Source organism: Phaseolus vulgaris, chromosome 3, assembly GCF_051622355.1.
Source record: "Phaseolus vulgaris cultivar YP4 chromosome 3, ASM5162235v1, whole genome shotgun sequence".
NCBI lineage: Eukaryota > Viridiplantae > Streptophyta > Magnoliopsida > Fabales > Fabaceae > Phaseolus > Phaseolus vulgaris.
Genome location: NC_143500.1, coordinates 45505352 through 45522509, shown reverse-complemented (window position 1 = coordinate 45522509; position 17158 = coordinate 45505352). Strand labels below are relative to the sequence as shown.

The 17158-nt window shown below is 29.3% G+C and overlaps 1 protein-coding gene across 1 annotated transcript; it reads right to left on the bottom strand.

The window, feature by feature from the left end:
* Positions 1-4352: 4352 nt before the first annotated feature.
* Positions 4353-9192, bottom strand: HIP1 (HSP70-interacting protein 1). Its single transcript, XM_068608890.2, has 11 exons — positions 8854-9192; positions 8716-8755; positions 8473-8616; positions 8288-8375; positions 7115-7195; positions 6950-7014; positions 6217-6357; positions 5906-6022; positions 5502-5813; positions 5313-5370; positions 4353-4717 (listed from the first exon to the last, which is right to left on the bottom strand). Exons 1-11 carry the CDS (start codon positions 8961-8963, stop codon positions 4620-4622), a joined length of 1254 nt encoding a protein of 417 aa, XP_068464991.1. The 5' UTR covers positions 8964-9192; the 3' UTR covers positions 4353-4619.
* Positions 9193-17158: the final 7966 nt, after the last annotated feature.

Here is a 17158-nt window from a genome sequence, read left to right as displayed (position 1 = left end):
CCGTTAAATCAGCCAAAAATGATATATTATTAAGAGGTGGTATAAAACAATTCTTTAATATGATTAGTATAACGTACCAACTTTTATCTATTAAATAATATAATTTGAATATATATGTATGATAAATGTTTTTTAAAATGAAAAAAAAAGTATATATCATCTCATAAAATTTAAAGTATTAGTAATATAGAATATAGTAAATTCTCCCTCAAATATATATATATAATATAAAAAAAGGAAATATTTTATATTTGGAGGAGTTTGTCGTCTAACACCAGAAAAAATACATCTTATGAAAGAGAACAAAAATAAGTTGTTATCTCAATTTCTTGTTTTTTAAAAATGGTGTATTGCACCTCCTTTAAATCCACGTGTCTTTGTGCAGTCTCCTAAAAATGACTGTTACAATAATCAAACTATAAAAAATATATAACTAATAAAATAGTTTTACAATCACCTAACTATGACATAAATCTAATAAGATTTTTAATATTTGTAAAACTTATTGAAGTTAGAAGAGATTAAAAAATATTCATAAGTTTTTTTATGTAAAATAAAATCATAAATCATTTGTTTAGGAACTAAGAATAAATTATCAATCATTAAATCCTTAAATTTAACACAAGTTTATCATACTATATTGATAAGAGAGTCTGATTCAGTATAATATACTTAGGATTTATTTTAAGAGATTGAAGTATCAATTTTGTATAGGACGTAAAAGAAGTCAATTGGTGAACTTATTGAAACAAGAAAAAAAAACATTTTCTTTTCTGTCTTGCACTATACATAAAAGGTTCATGCTTGATGAGAAAAATGTATGACAGAAACAACAAACATAATCACGAAACAACACTAAAAAATAAATGATACAAGATTTAACGTTATTCGGTCACTAACTTCAACCTACATCCACATTGACAACTATTATGTTTTATTTTTTTACCGTTGAATATCCAATTACAAGTACAATAATCTCTTTAAATAGAGATTATAAAGTAGACAGAATGATTAAACTCACCCACATAATTTCTAGCAAGCCCAACCTAATTGATTATAGTTTCACACTCAACAATGTCACAATTCTTGAACTAATCCCTTCATCACCTTCTTATTCATAATCTACTATTCACCTTAAACACATTCCAATACAACTCCAAGAAAAAATTCCTTCACTGTCCCACAAGTTTCCAAATTCAACACACATTGCCTCAGCCTTCACTTTCATCACATTCCTGCACCTCTTTAACCAAGAGAGATGCATAGCACCAGATTGAAGTTCCATAATAGAAAAAAAATTAAAATGTTTAAATTATTTTACGTTTTTGCTATGTGCATATAGAATTAATGAATAAAAGATTACTGTTGAACCTCATTCGTATAATACATCTTTTGTTTTTCTAAAATACCAATACACACAAAAATTAATAAAAAATATTTAATATTATGAAAATTAAAAACATATTTAACACTATATACCTGAACTTAAGTCCTCAAAACCAATAGTTCTCAGCAACAATTGAATATGAAAACTAGGAATATTTTGTCATTGTAAATCTTGACTTGTAATTGAATATTAATACTAAGAATAAGTTTTTAAACCATATAAAGTGAAACGTATATAGGTATGTGATTTGAAGAAATTGTATTATAAAAAGAAATAAGAAATTTGTAGATTTGCTTACAAATGACTGAACTGGAGCGGCAAAACCCTGTCCCCATAATAAATTATGATTTTGGTAAAGACTTAAAGAAGTTAGAGAATTGAATAGGGTCACGTTATAACTCTTATCCAGTTTGAATTAGACGCTTTACCTGTGAGATGACACCACTTCAAACGCGCTTTTCATCTCAAACTTACTTTCTAACCAACTTTTCCAAAGCTTCTGCAGTCTTATAACTTCAAAACCTCAACATTTCATGAATCAATTTTTCACTAAAACAGCTCTAACTTGGAGTTACCAGAGTGAGGGAACTTCATACAAATAGGTTCATACTTCCATGTTCTGAACAAGATATTGTGACTAGGTTCATGTAGTACAAAGATATTTGTTAAAATATTTTTTTTTTCCTTTTCCTTTTCCTTTTTATTTTTTTTGTCTTTTTATTTATTTCTTAGTGTGTTGTGTTACAAGTCAAAATATTAACAAAATTTAAATACTTTATTTTAAAAACTAAGTATATATTAACAATAATAAATTACTTATAATTATAATATTAAAATCAATATTAATTATATTACTATTTTTTATAAAAACAAAATTATTATTAGTAAAAATATTTATTATTTCTATTATAATAATAATAATTTTTATTATTAAATAATAATCAGTAATAATAATAATTTTATTATTATATAATTTTATTATTATAATTATTATAATTAATATAATTAATATATTATGACAAAAATTATTAACTATTCTTAATTGCCGAGTATAATCATTATAATTAACATATTAATATAAAAATATTTTTTTTATAATACTAATATAATAATTGTGATATTAATAGTAATATATTATCATAATAAATTTTACAATTATAATTACTGTTCTTATCATTATTATTATTAGAAAAATAAGAAATATTATTAATAATTATATTTTTTTATTCTAAGAATAATAATATTTTTAAGATTAATTTTATTATTATAATTATTGCAGATATTATAATTTATTCTTTTAAATAGTATATTTAACAAAATTTAATATTTTGACTTGTAAATAATAATAAAAATAAGAAATAAAAAAAAATGATAACGAATAAAAGAGATAAAATAATAAATAGAGAAAAAAAAACTATCTTGATAACTCAATATTTTAACCAAATTGGTGTAATTTTTTTAAAAAAAATTATCGAAATGGACAAATTTTGAAAAATTTAGTTGAGTCAGCATGATCCAACTCCATTACGAATAAGTCGTGTGATCTTAATCGTCTTTGATCACAAGACTTCGATTAATTAATCGACAGTAATCAATATTTGTATTTTTTATTTACTTTATAAATAAAATCATGTCAACAAAATACGGTACTTTCATATTAAACTAAGTTGTACTCGATGTTTTTAACTTTTTAATCATAAAATTATCATCTTATTTTTAATTTATTTATATTTTTTAATATTTATAAGAATTAAATATATTTTTATTTTAATATTTTAATATAAAATTGATTTTTTCTTTAGTTTAAATTTTTTATATCCTCAATTTTTGTAATAAAAAAATTATTAAAATATATTTTTATATGTGACAAACATATTTTTAATTTGAAATAAAATATTAAAATATTTCATATTAATTTATAGGAATATGAATGTAATACAATTTGAAAATTTGTTTATTAGATAAAAGAAAAACATCGGTAATGGAAGAGACGTTAAAAATTATTTGAATCAGTCTTATATAAAAAAAAATTAATAGAAAATGTGATCTGTTGTAAAATCCTTAGATATGTATTCCATTTTTACTGATAAACAAATATGCAAATCTTTAAATTTTGACAAGAATTATAAAATATTTCAAAACAAAAGGCGAATTAAAAAAGAATGGATCATTTGTAATTATAAATAAATAAAGAAGGAAGGAAAAAAGAATTGAAAAGAAAATAATACCTCTTTAAATAGTGTCTGAACTAACATTTTTTTAGGAAACTATTTGCAAAAGGCTAAAAAAGAAAAAGAAAACGAAGCCACTTTTTTTTAAAAGATGACTGACAACTTAAAAAGGAAAACAATGACCTCTATTCTCTCTTTCGTTTTATTTCTCCATTCTCCACGCTTTCTCTCCATACAATTTTTACTTTGCATCCAAATCTTTAATTTCAAATTTTAAAATTAAAATAACTTAAAAAGTTAATAAAAAAAGACTTGTCTCCTCTAAGAGGGTTTTCAAATGAAAATTTGGATAGACGGCGGCAACAAAGTACATATATTGATGACCCAGTGATTTGACAGACTGGGTTAATGTAAGTGGTAAATGTCATTCCGTAGAATTGAAAAGAGTTTTTCACTAAGACATCAGATTGATTGCATTGAATTGATAATATCAAGAGACTACATTCATCATGTATAAAAAAAATTACTTTTGTTATTTGAGCGATTGCATAATCCATAGCAGTTTAGACACAACTGCTTGAACTTGAGCATTAAGAACTTGATACCTCTACAAAGAGTGGATGTCTCGCCCTTACAATTTAATTTGGTTATCTGTAGTATCTTTATGATTTTCAGAGTAGCAACTGTCCACTTATGGCATTACATTATCTATCTCTACATGATTCTTTTTATGAAGCTACTAATGAAGTACGTTCGAACCACTGCCTGGCATAAACCAGACAACCAGTAAACACTTGACGAAGCAAAGAAACTATTTTATTTTTCCTGAAATGCAAAAATATCAACTTTAAACAATCAAATTCACTCAGGAAAATAAATATTACATTGCTGACAAGTAAACATGGCTACCAACAAGAGCTAAGCACCTACGAAACAGGCCGTACAAACTGTAAAAAGTTTGATAATTTAACTAAAATGAAAAATGCAATATCAATAAACTTCAACTTCCCCGATGGCTGAGGCCTGGAATATTGAGATCTCAAATAAACATCTAAAAGTGTTCACTTGGGACCTCCAAATTTGCTCATCATTTTCGCAATTACAGGAGCCACCTTTGGATTTGCTTGATGCTTGGCCAAATTAGCAGGGTTCTTCATAACTGCACCCAGCCCAAAAATTAAAAAAAAAAGAGAAATTACAGTCAATAATCAGCAAATCAAATGTTTTCTCAATAAACTCTAAAATATGAACGCAATAAGTAAAAAAAAATAGGTACGTTTAAACATAGTTAGCATAACAGGGTCATCATCCAACTTCCTGTTGAACTTGACATTTCCTGAGCTGGTTAAACTTATATGGATATGAAAAATACTGACTAACAGAGGGAAGTTTCTTATGAATTCAAATGTAAAGGATAGAAAGAGTTCATTGTTTTCACATTCACTGCCTCATCCCAACAACCCATAGCCAAGTCAAGCAATTTCATTTAGTCTTAGTGCCCAAACAGGATAGGAAATACCGAATGCGTGAAAAAGAGGGTGAGAGCAGGGAACTGTATATTTCTCAGTCCTATCAACTAAGAATACTCGGCAATTCCCAACCAAATAATATTCAAAAGTAATTATTGAGAATTTAAATCCAAAAACTAACCATGCAAAGAGAAGCACGTGACATTGAAAAGTACAAATTAACTAGACAGAAAGAGGATGGTAGACAGAAAGAGGATGGAACCCAACATTGGAACTGATAATTACCATCTTGAAGAGCAGCCATAACCTCTGGATCACTAAATGCCGTCATCAGATCAGGGTCCTGAGAGATGTGTCAAGGAACATTCAACATCAAGGCAAGAATAAGCACGTAAGCAAATGTTGATTAGGGAGAGAATATTTTCTTAGAGCACCTTAAAGGTACACAAAGATCCAAAGTCCAGATTTACTTACATTCAAGATCTTGCTAAAATCAACATTTCCTGGTACCCCTCCAGGCATGCCCCCTGCACCTGGGAAGCCTCCTGGCATGCCCCCTGCACCTGGGAATCCTCCTGGCATGCCCCCAGCACCTGGGAATCCTCCTGGCATGCCCCCAGCACCTGGGAAGCCTCCTGGCATGCCCCCAGCACCTGGGAATCCTCCTGGCATGCCCCCAGCACCTGGGAAGCCTCCTGGCATGCCCCCAGGAAACCCTCCAGGCATGCCTCCAGGATTTCTACTGGAAGATGATTGCTCTTGCTTCTTAGCCTTCTCATATTCAGCCTAGAAAAATACACAGCAAATTAGCAACAACTAAATTACATGGATGCTATTGTATGTTCTGTTTTTGGCATATGTAAATCAAAATTGGAAACCTGAGCTTCAGCACGACGGCGCTGCCTCTCACGCTCCTTTCTTTTTTCCTCTCTTTCTTTGTGCAGCCTTTCATATTTACGACGATGTTCCTCAATCTTGTGAGCATTTGGCTCCACCTAGGCACACAAATGTTTTCGATGATACAATAAATTTCAAGGATACGAAAGTATTCAATATATTTCAAGAAACTCATCAATTTTACAAGGATATCATCCCATACTATAAATAAACAACAGATAGCACTGGTAGTACACTAGAGGAGAAACTACTGTACTCTTATCAAAGGATAAGAAGGGACAAGATAGCAAACCTTTTTAAGTACAGCATTTATTTCCTCATCGTAGTCCAACTTTGAAGCCACATGAAGATCCTTTGCAGCTTCTTCCCATTGACCAAGCATTGATCGTGCGATGCCACGTGACTTGTATCCTTTAGCAGAATCAGGATTAATCTGAAAATAACAATATAAAATAAAAACCCTTGCGTACAGGTCAGATACACACTAGTAGTAGAAGTACTGCCAGAGGGAAATATAAGAATATGGTCCATAGAAGAACAGGGATATGTTATTGAAACCCATAATACTTCAATCCAGTTGTCATAGCATATGCAAAAGCAGGAGCAGAAAAAAACAGCCAGGAGTGCTATATGGTGCAATTTTAGAAGGGTCATACTTAATTTGTAACATACGAGAGATATTTAGTTTTCAGAGCCCCCCAAACTAGATAAGGCCCTGATAAAAAAAAAAACGCTTAGATCCTGTATATTCCCAAAATCATGAATTTCATATGGGGAAAAGGTCACGCTGAATGGGTAAATCAATTGAGCAATTTGATTGAAAAGAATAAAGATCTTAACCCATTATGTATCTTAGAGTGGATATTGTCTTGCTCACATTTGAGACAAGTTTAATTTAGTGCATTGTCCTTCCACAGAATAATGCAACAAAAACATTAAACATGTACACTTTATTCACAGGTCTATTTTAATACAAGCAAGAATGTAAGTTTGTCAGCCTAAGCGACATAGGGGGAGAATATAACCTCCAAAGCAGCATTTGCATCACGGATTGCAGCATTGGGTTTCTTCATTTTGATGTAAACCGTGGCTGTAAATAATTTATAAACCATTAAGAATGAATCCTTATCTTGATGATAAAAACAAAATAACTAGAGAATGTAAAAGTAGACAACTATATCAAGGTATACCTCTGGTTGCATACATTATGGCAGAGGTAGGATTGAGTAAAATTGCTTCCGTTAAGTTCTCAACTGCCTCCTCCAACTTACCTGCATTACATGGTCAAATAATCTCCGATTACTGTTGCAGTTTAAAATAATATCACCAGAGAGAATAGCCTAAAAACTTTGTAGATGTTGAGAAAAAATTGGAGTATTTGCCAGTGAGATTAGTTGGAGAATTTGTAACTTAAGCTGTTCAAAAGATGTAGAATATTTTGTTAATGAAATCTTTTTATCCATTAAAAAATCATGAACAGAGGCGAGTTATTATCATTGTTGTTGTGTTTTCATTTCCTCCTCGTTGCATGCTTGTTGTGGATCCTCGTACATCAGTACCTAAGTGTCATCAGAGTCACGTTTGATTGAGGGAAGATGGTAAAATGTGCAGAAGGAATGGAGGGTAATATCATCCATTGACACAATGACCATATGTTATGTTATCCAGGGTGCCACATTCTAAGGTAGGGAAGAGTGCTTCCCCACACCACAAGTGATGCTACGGAATTTGAAATGCTGCTCTTTGATGGGAAGACTAATAGCAGAATGTGACAGTGCACAATACATGATCATTGTGTAGTTATGTGTTCATATAACATGTTATTGAATTACCTAAACACTTTGAAAAGATGTAGTAATTACTAGCTGGTAAAAGGTCGCAGAAACTTAAAATGACAATGTAAAGCATGAAACTCCATATTGTAGCGTTAATTTAAAAAATGAGGAATAACTAAAGATGCATCTAGCTTCAGAGATGGTCCAGACAAAATACAAAATGTTGTCAGTTACATCCTACGAACCAGACAATTATACAATCTTCAATGTACCATATATACAGTTAAAACTAAGTTTTCATCCGTGAATCGGACAGGGTTCCTTCCTGCCTACCTCACCATCAACAGGAGTTTAGAACCCAAGCCATTCAAAAATTGTTAAATACGACACGGTATAAAATTATTTTCTGTCCCTTCAAAGAATCGCTAACACAGATACATACAACCAGTTGTCTTCTTTATTGTGTTTGTAATTCTATTTCTTGTGCATTGTTTGAGGATCCATCCACCATCCAACAATCACTATGCAAAAACAAATAAATTAATCACATTAATGCATCAGCATTATACACTGTACGATGAAGGATACCTTCAGAAATAGCTTCCATGGCTTTAACTTTTGCCATCTGCGATGCGTCGCGACTCTCTTCAGTGACCTCGACAGAGGGGTCTCCCATCTGAAAGGTAACACACATTTGCCTTGACAAAAAGCCCAAATGCAACCTAAATCAATTAAAATTAATTATGTGTATTAAAAAAGTAAAATAAATAAACCTTCTGGGGAGGATCATCATCAGGCTCGCATGTTTCACCCTCGAGTTCAACATCGGATTCAATTATTTCATCTTCCTCTACTTCTTCTACCTTTTCTTGTTCCTCCGCAACATCCTCTACGTCGTCATCGCTCTCCACGTCCCTCTTCCGTACAGAACACAAAGCATCACATATCACGTAAAGATTCACACACAACAGGCGAAAATTAAAATAGCGGCAAGTATTAATAGAACGCTAGGGTACCGATTCAGGGTATGCAGATTGGGGAAGCTTGGCGCCGAGACTAGAAGAAATAAGCAAAAGAACACAAAGTTAGTAAGTTAATAAAAGTGCGGTTTGGAAGACGCTAATAGGAATGATGATTGAATTGAATTTATTCACCTTTCAAGGTAGTCGCGGAAGAAAGAAAGTGAAGGATCGGCGAGAAGGGAAGGGTTGGACTTGCACTGTTCGACGAAATGCTTCAATTGATTGAGTTTTGATGCATCCATTTTCTTTGGGTGTGAGAGCACGGCGCAGTGTTTTCTTCGGCTTTTATGTTAACCGAGGCGACTGAGTTACTCACATGACGGGTCTAGACTTTTCTTGACGGATTGGGCTTCTAGTAGCTTCCATTGGATATGTGTTGCCTCTAATTAGTAACACTTACAAGGGGCTACTATAGTTCTTAACGCCCATCGTTTACACACTCTTCCCAACATTGGGAATATTCAATTGGATGGATTTTGAAATAATAATAATATCATATCTATAGAAACTTACATTGTTCATATTAATAATTGAAACTTTATTTCAATATAAACTTAATGAATGTAATAAACAGTATTTTTTATTAGTTTTTTTTGCCTTTCTTACAATTTTATAGTTATTTTGTAAATCAAATTTAAAAATGCACAATTGTTAGCGTGGTAATTAAATTAGAGTTTTAAGTATTCATGGCATAAATTAATTACTACAAACCCAAAATGTTACTAAGCTATACACATATTTGTTTATTTTTAGTTATAATTTATTCTTTAATATAAAACTACAAAAAAATATAATAACAAGTATTGGATGAAAAGAAAAAATTGTACTAATTTACGGTTAATAAACTTATGAGAAATATGATAATAGGAAGACAAATAATAATTCCATGAAAATGATTTGATTTAGTAAATATTAATAATTTAACCTTACATAATTTAATAATTTTCTCCTCTCATTTAAAATTTATTCTTTTCATTTTTAATTAAAAAATTTTAAAACATTTCTCACTTACAAAAAAGTTTTTAAAAAATATTTTATTTTATCAGAGGATTAATTCCCCAAAGCACACCATTTAAGGGAGAGGTCTATCGAACTAAGTTTTTTTCTTTATGAGTCTCTGTAAATCTTTTAACTTTTTTAGTCTTAAAACTAAAATAAATTCATTGTGGTTCTTGGGAGGAATAATTTTATGAAGTGGGATAAGGTTTTGTTAAAGTTTAATGTATTTATGCAAGAGTACACATAATGTTAATCAATCTATGAACTCTTTGTATTCAAAATTTGCTAAAATATTATATTAACCTTTCTTTAAGTGTTTGCCAAAAGAAAACTCAAGCCTAAATTTTATATTTTAGGCTTAAGTTCTCTTTCAATAAGAAAGTAGTTTGGTACAGTTTGAATGAGATAACATAAAAATAAGTACACATACAAAATAAAATAAATGTCTGTTTTGTCTATAACTTTTAATCCAAACCTTTTCTTTCTAATCTTAATTAAGTGTTGTATTCAGGTTTAGTCTGACCAATTAGTTAAGATAACCTACCTTTCAGAGGTAAACTAAAATTTTGCAAGTGTGGAGACAGTATAAACATGGTCCAAGATGTAAATTTGCACATATTAAATGTCATTATCTACCAAAAAGACAAATAATAATTTTGTCCTTATTGATTATAAACTTTATTTTTTAGTCTATATATTTAAAATTTATTTATTTTTACTCCTTACAGATATTATTTTAATCCTTTACAATTCTTACGTACACAAATTTGTATCTTTTTTATTCTTACCAAAGTCGTCAGGATTAAAACATTATATATGTATATATAATATGTTTAAAAGATATAACTTTTAAGTGTAGAGATTAAAAGACAAAAGTTGTTTAAATATAAAAATTAAATGAGTAATTTTACCTTTTTATTTTCTAAAAAAATATATTATTAGTGTTGGGTCATGGTCTGGACCGACAATAGATCCATTGTTATTAAAGGCTGGACATCGATCTAAAGTATTAGGGGCATACTCTGACCTGATGATCACGGTTGTAAGCCAGCAGTGATAAAGAGATCTTATATAGTAGCCTTATTTGCTTGCGCATAAGGCTGGGGGCATGTTGAGTTATGTTATGGGTCTGGGCCGACCCATTGTCATTAAGGTAGGAATCCGATCTAGATGAATAATATAAAGGAAATAACGTGGAACAGGTGATTTGAATTAATTAGTATTAACCAAGCAATAAAAGAGAATCATAACGACATGCATTGAGTTAAGATTGACTCCATATATACTAAGTGAAACCTCACAGTTAAAGTGGATCACAATTTAGGTTAAGAATACATTTGTTCTTCTTGATAACCTTGAATGCTCTTAGTTAAGGTCGTCTATTGGTCTGTCTAAAATAATTAGTATATTTTATTTGTGCTTTAAACTTGTAAACTTGATTAAGGGTGGAGATTAAAAGTTAAAGTTTGTTGATCCATAGATTCCAAGTGAGTAACTTAACATTCTATTTGCTAGAATATCTATTAGGGTGTTAGAAATATTATTTTAGTTTATTTTTACCAAAAAAAAAAAAGTATAATTATGCTTTTGGCTAGTAAATTTTCTTTTTAACTTAATCGTCAATATTATATATATATATATATATATAAAAGTTTAATCATTACGGCTTTGTTTGGATTAGGGAGTGGAAATGAGAGAGTGAATTTAAGATGATTTGAAGAGAAAGTGTAAAGAAAGTTAGGATGTTTGGATTAAGGTAAATAGAGTGGAAAGTGTAGGGAAAGTTTATAAAAGTTTGTGAGTGATGGGATGAGTGTGATTGAAATTGTATTTTTTTTAATTGATAAAATTGTAACTTTACACATTTGCCCTTACATTTAAAAATTGATACAAAATTAATTTGATTGATTATTTGTGAATCATCCGTCCACCGAGCACCACCAGCGGAACCACCACCCACCACCAGCAGCGAAACCGTCCAACGACCACCAACAACCGCGCATATCCACCATGCACCTCCGACGAGCACCTCCGACCGCTGCTAAGTACTCCCTCAACTCAAAACAAAGAACTTACCTCTACTTCTCTTCCATATTTATCATCCCTCTCATTTATTCATCACCCACACACTTGAATTTATCCACCAAACAATGTATGAATCCCTGTTTGTGCTGTGTTTATGCAGGGAATCTCATGCGTGAGAATCTCGTGGAGGGAATATTGGAGCTGCATGGCACGGGCATAGGCAGCTATGGCACATAGGTTAGGTGAACGGATGGGTAATATGGTAAAATGGAAAGCTTTCTCTCCAAATCTTCTCATCTCATCAGGGAAGCCTTTTTCCCTTTCTTCGTTTTTCTTCTCCCCCTAATCTCCGCTAACTCCCAGATACAAACATCATATTTATTTCCTTTTCAATCCGGGATTCACCCGGATACAAACACAACATACATGTGGATCCACTTTCATGAAGACTCTCAATATAAATGATGTCCATATTTGAATTTATTGCCAATTCTATTATACTCATTCAAATGGCTAATCTGGTTTAAACTATTAACTCTAATAGTACTTACAGAATAGAAGAAGTGTAAAATATTGAAGAGATATATGCCCAAGGACTAAGAACAAATCACACAGGTAAAATTGACCTCACACTCATCCAAAATTTGGTATTGAGGTAATTCAACCAGTTTTATAACTACAATTTATAAAGAAAAAAAAAATTAAAAACTACATTTTTATTTTAAAAAAGTGTTGAAATCCAGACTTATTTGAAACGAAACAAATTCTATCAAAAACCAATTTTACCATTTAATGTTTTTAATTAGCAATTTTAAGTTTGAAGTGCTCTAGCAAGACAAGGCAACACAGTTATAGAACATAACAGGATACTTACAGAATAGATATAGAGAAAAGTGTATCTATTATCCAGAAATGGTAGAAGAACAACTAAAAGAACGATACCATCACACAAAGGTTGAACATTCTTGAATTTGAGGCCTATCCAGGGCTGAAATGTTTTCTCATTTCAACTGTTTTATGCAAGAGTTTAATATTCATATATTATCGTTATAAAAAAAAGGAAAAAAAAATATTTTCATAAATAATCCATAATTTTTTTTTATCAACAATAAAAAACAAATAAATAAGAATCATTTTAAGGATGATTCAACCTTATGCAAAATATACAAAAATCAACTTCTAATAAATACCACCAAACTAACTAACAAAACCCTACCCGTATTAAAAATCTAAAAAAACATTAAGAAACCATCCTGATACATACCAAAGGTTTTCAATATCAATTAGAACAGGAAAACGAAGCAGAGAGAATTTTTACCAAAAACCTTCAGACGCGTCCACCACTTCAGACGCGTCTGAAGCAAACGACGCGACCAAACCTTTACCTACACCAAAGCAAACATTTCAGACGCGTTCACTACACCCCATTTAAAAAATATAAATTTTTTGTGTGATTTGAGAGTTGTTGATTGTTTAGTTTGTATATGTCATAAGTGATCATTATTCTACTAGTAACCTACAGAAACACATTAACCAAGAGGCACAAATAAGAAATTATGTTGTGTTTGTCTTCTAGGTTTGGAAAAGTGCTTCTAAAGAATCATTTCACCAAACAAAATCTCCTCCACTTCTCCATTTCCCAACTGTGTAACTCTAAGATGATCTGGATCTTGGAAGAGGACTCTCCAATATTCAATCCGGTTATTTTTTACAAGCACAGACCAGTCAGCCCCAAAACTCATGACTTATATTAAAATGGCCACTATATTAAAGATTATACAGATACAAGATTCATGACTTATATAAATGCCTTGAAAAATAATGGCCAAATTTAAAAATGTATCCACAATTAAAAATCAAAAAGGAAAAAGTCAAACACGCATTCACCATTAATTTAAGCTATGATTAACAATCAAAATTCAAAAGTCAGAATCCATTCCTCATACCATGCACACATTTTAGTGTTTGAGATTGAACACACTGCAGTCTTGCTCATTCCATTCAAGTTTACAAAAGAGCCCTTACACTTACATAGCATAGCCACCAGCTTTTTGAAAACACACCAAAGTCCCCCAATTTCCCTGCTGCGTGTGTCATGTTATTTGTGTAATTTTGCAGAATTTATTTTGTTTTGTTTTTATATTCTTGTAATTATAATTGAAAATTCTCTCTGGAAATTTATTGTTATTATAAATATTAGATAATTTGTTGGATCTACTTAGTTAGTTTAATTGGATAAGTCTAAATGGTTGGTTGGACCAAGTAGTTTTAGGTTATACAAGTAGATATTTTGATTTTTGTAATTAGTTTTTTTTTGTTTATTTATGCATACAATTTTTTTTTATAAAAATTATTTTTAAATTGTTGTGAAGATCCTGAACTCTTGTTTATTTAATTGTTAATTCAAAGTGACAATTTTTTCTTGATTTATTAATCACATAAATTGTGATTTCCTTTTCACCATATATCTTCTTCTGCATTTTCTCCTATTTTTGGCTGAGTTTGTGATTATAAATGTTAAAAACTATATGTTCATCTTAATATGTAATTAGACATTCATCCTATGGTTATTCTTCTACGATATTCTTCTACTGAGTCTTTCTATGTATCATGAATTAATTTGGTTTGTGAAGATTTGTTGACTAAGTTTTCCTTTCCTAATTAAGGCACTTGAGCATTTTTACTGATAGGTTAACATGTTTCTTTTAACTTGAGAAACACACTTTACTTTCTTCCTTTTTATAGGTGTTGTTACTTTATCCAACAATACAAGAAAACACTAATGCATTATTTGCTTATGCTGCTGGTGAGCTTGGAGCAAGGATAGACGGGTGAAAAGTTGGTTTGTTTTAAGTGTTTTGAATGTGATTCTATGGATGGGGAGTGGGTATGAAGCATTTTGTTTCTTCATACAAATACACAAATTTTCACATGATAATAGTATTTTACTTTTATATCCATTAACCCTTATTAATTTACACTGATTACAAGTATATGATAATAGTATTTTAAAATATATTAATTATTCACACTATTAGTAATATTAATTTTTTTATTACTATTATAATTATTAATACAATTATATATATACCATATACAATATACAAAATTAATATATTAAATATTACATAAATTTATGTAAGAAAAATATTTAATTTTATTATTAATAATAACATATAATTATAAATAATGAATATAATAAAATAAAATTATAATATCAATAAAATATATATAGTTATACAATAATAATAATATAATTTTCATAAATTTTAATATGTTTAATAGTATTATTTCAATTTAATACAAAATTATTTTATATTTTTTTAGTTTTTCATTAAAAATTACTGATAATTATGGATATTATATATTATAAAAAATTAATTAACTCAAATATTAAAAAATTATAATTTATTATTTAAATATTTTTTAATAACAAAGGTAAATTTATAAACTTATCTTTTTTACCTTTAAAATCATTTCTAAATTTTTTCTTAACTATCACATTATTCACAAATTTTAATAAATTATCCTCAAAAATTCATTCTAACATCACAACTACTTCATACATTTTTACACATCCTATTAAATTCTCACAAATTCATTATTTTCTCTCTCCACGAATCTCTTCCCCAATATGAACAAGGAATAAATGACACTAGAGAAATGAATACAAGTGCACCGGTTGCCTTTCTTTTGAAGGGTGTGGCTTTTTATGTGTCTTAACTTCGATAAAAACTTAAGTGTAAGGTTCCAAAAATTATTGTTCTTTACAACAGTGCAAATGTAGCATATGATGCAATGTACATCCTGTTTTGACAACTTATAATAATATTAAATGTAACGAAAAAACAAAAGAAGAAAATGCATGTAATTAGAATCTATATAGATAACACAACTGCTTAGACCTATATGTGCATGAATTGCATATTCCTCTTCCAAGAAAAAGGAAGAGAAGTGCGTGACACTTCTCCCATGAATGATAATAAAAAAAGGTAATGATACATTCCATGAATGATAATAAAAAAAATAATGATACATTCTAAATTTATTCTTTATATATTTCTTTATTATATATAGTATACACTTCTTGCTCAAAACAGTCTCTTTTCTATCATGGATGCTTTAATCTTCCTAAAGTGTCTATCTTTTCTTATACATTCCATCACCCCCAATTGCTATAAATAGGTCAAAATAGATTACTAACTCCCAAAGTTATATCTTCTATGGTTCATTATTAAACTAAGATAATTAATTTTAATAAATTTATGTGTTTTTTTTATTAATTTTGAATTATATACTATTATTCATTCATTTTATTTATATTTTTATTATTTAATTTATTTATTAATATAATGATTCTTCTCATTTTATGTTTCTATTATTTAATTCTTTTAAAATAACACTGGAAATTTTTATTTTATATTTTTATTATTTAATTTAATTTATATAATATATTAGTACTTTTATTTTTATTATTCTTGTAACTTGGTTTATTTCTAATAATATATTAGTCATCTTTATTTTACGTTTCTATTATTTTATTTATTTTAGTAACATATTGATCGTTTTTATTCTTTGATTTATTCATGTTTTTATTATTTAGTTTATTTTCATTTATATAGTAATTTATATCTAATTTTTTTTCAAATTATTTCTTTAACACACGCACATATTAAAAGTGTTACATAACACTTGTGAACATATTTACTGTTAAAAACTTCACTCAATGAGTATAATATGAACCTTTGAATAAACTCTCAAATTCATTTAAATATTTTATTTCTACGAAGAGTTGTTAGAGTTTTGAAAATTATAATCTTGCCGTTCTAGAGATTTAACGTTCTATGTATAGATATAAAAAGAATCAAATCAAATATTAATGTTCTTGTTTTGGAACTTGGGTGTTGAATGTTTCATTTGTATGTTCATTGGTGGTTACTCTAGTAACCAGCACCCCAAGAGACACAACAGCCTCTGTAAGCAACGAGGAGTTTTTCCTTGTCTTTCTTTCTTGGTTGCTTCTAAAGAATCATTTCACCAACAAATTTATATATACAAAATAATTTTAAATTTGAGAAGCATTTCAAACAAACTGTCACATTCTAGTTGTTATGAATGAGATTTTTGTTAGAGAGTAAGGCCGTTTTACTTAGTGAGACGTGAAATTCACATAATAATTAATTAACTATTCGTTTAGAGAAATATATGTTGAATTTTCACATCAGTTGTCCATTTTTTCTGAAAATTAAAATTAAAACGATAGTGAACCAGACAATTATAATGGACGACTAGATCACATAGAATGAGTTTTGAAGAAAAGAGTAACTAAAAATTATTTAAATAGAAAAAAAAAACTATTTACCATAATGTAGGGCTAAGCCACTCACACTCTAACTTGTTAGCGTTGCAGAAA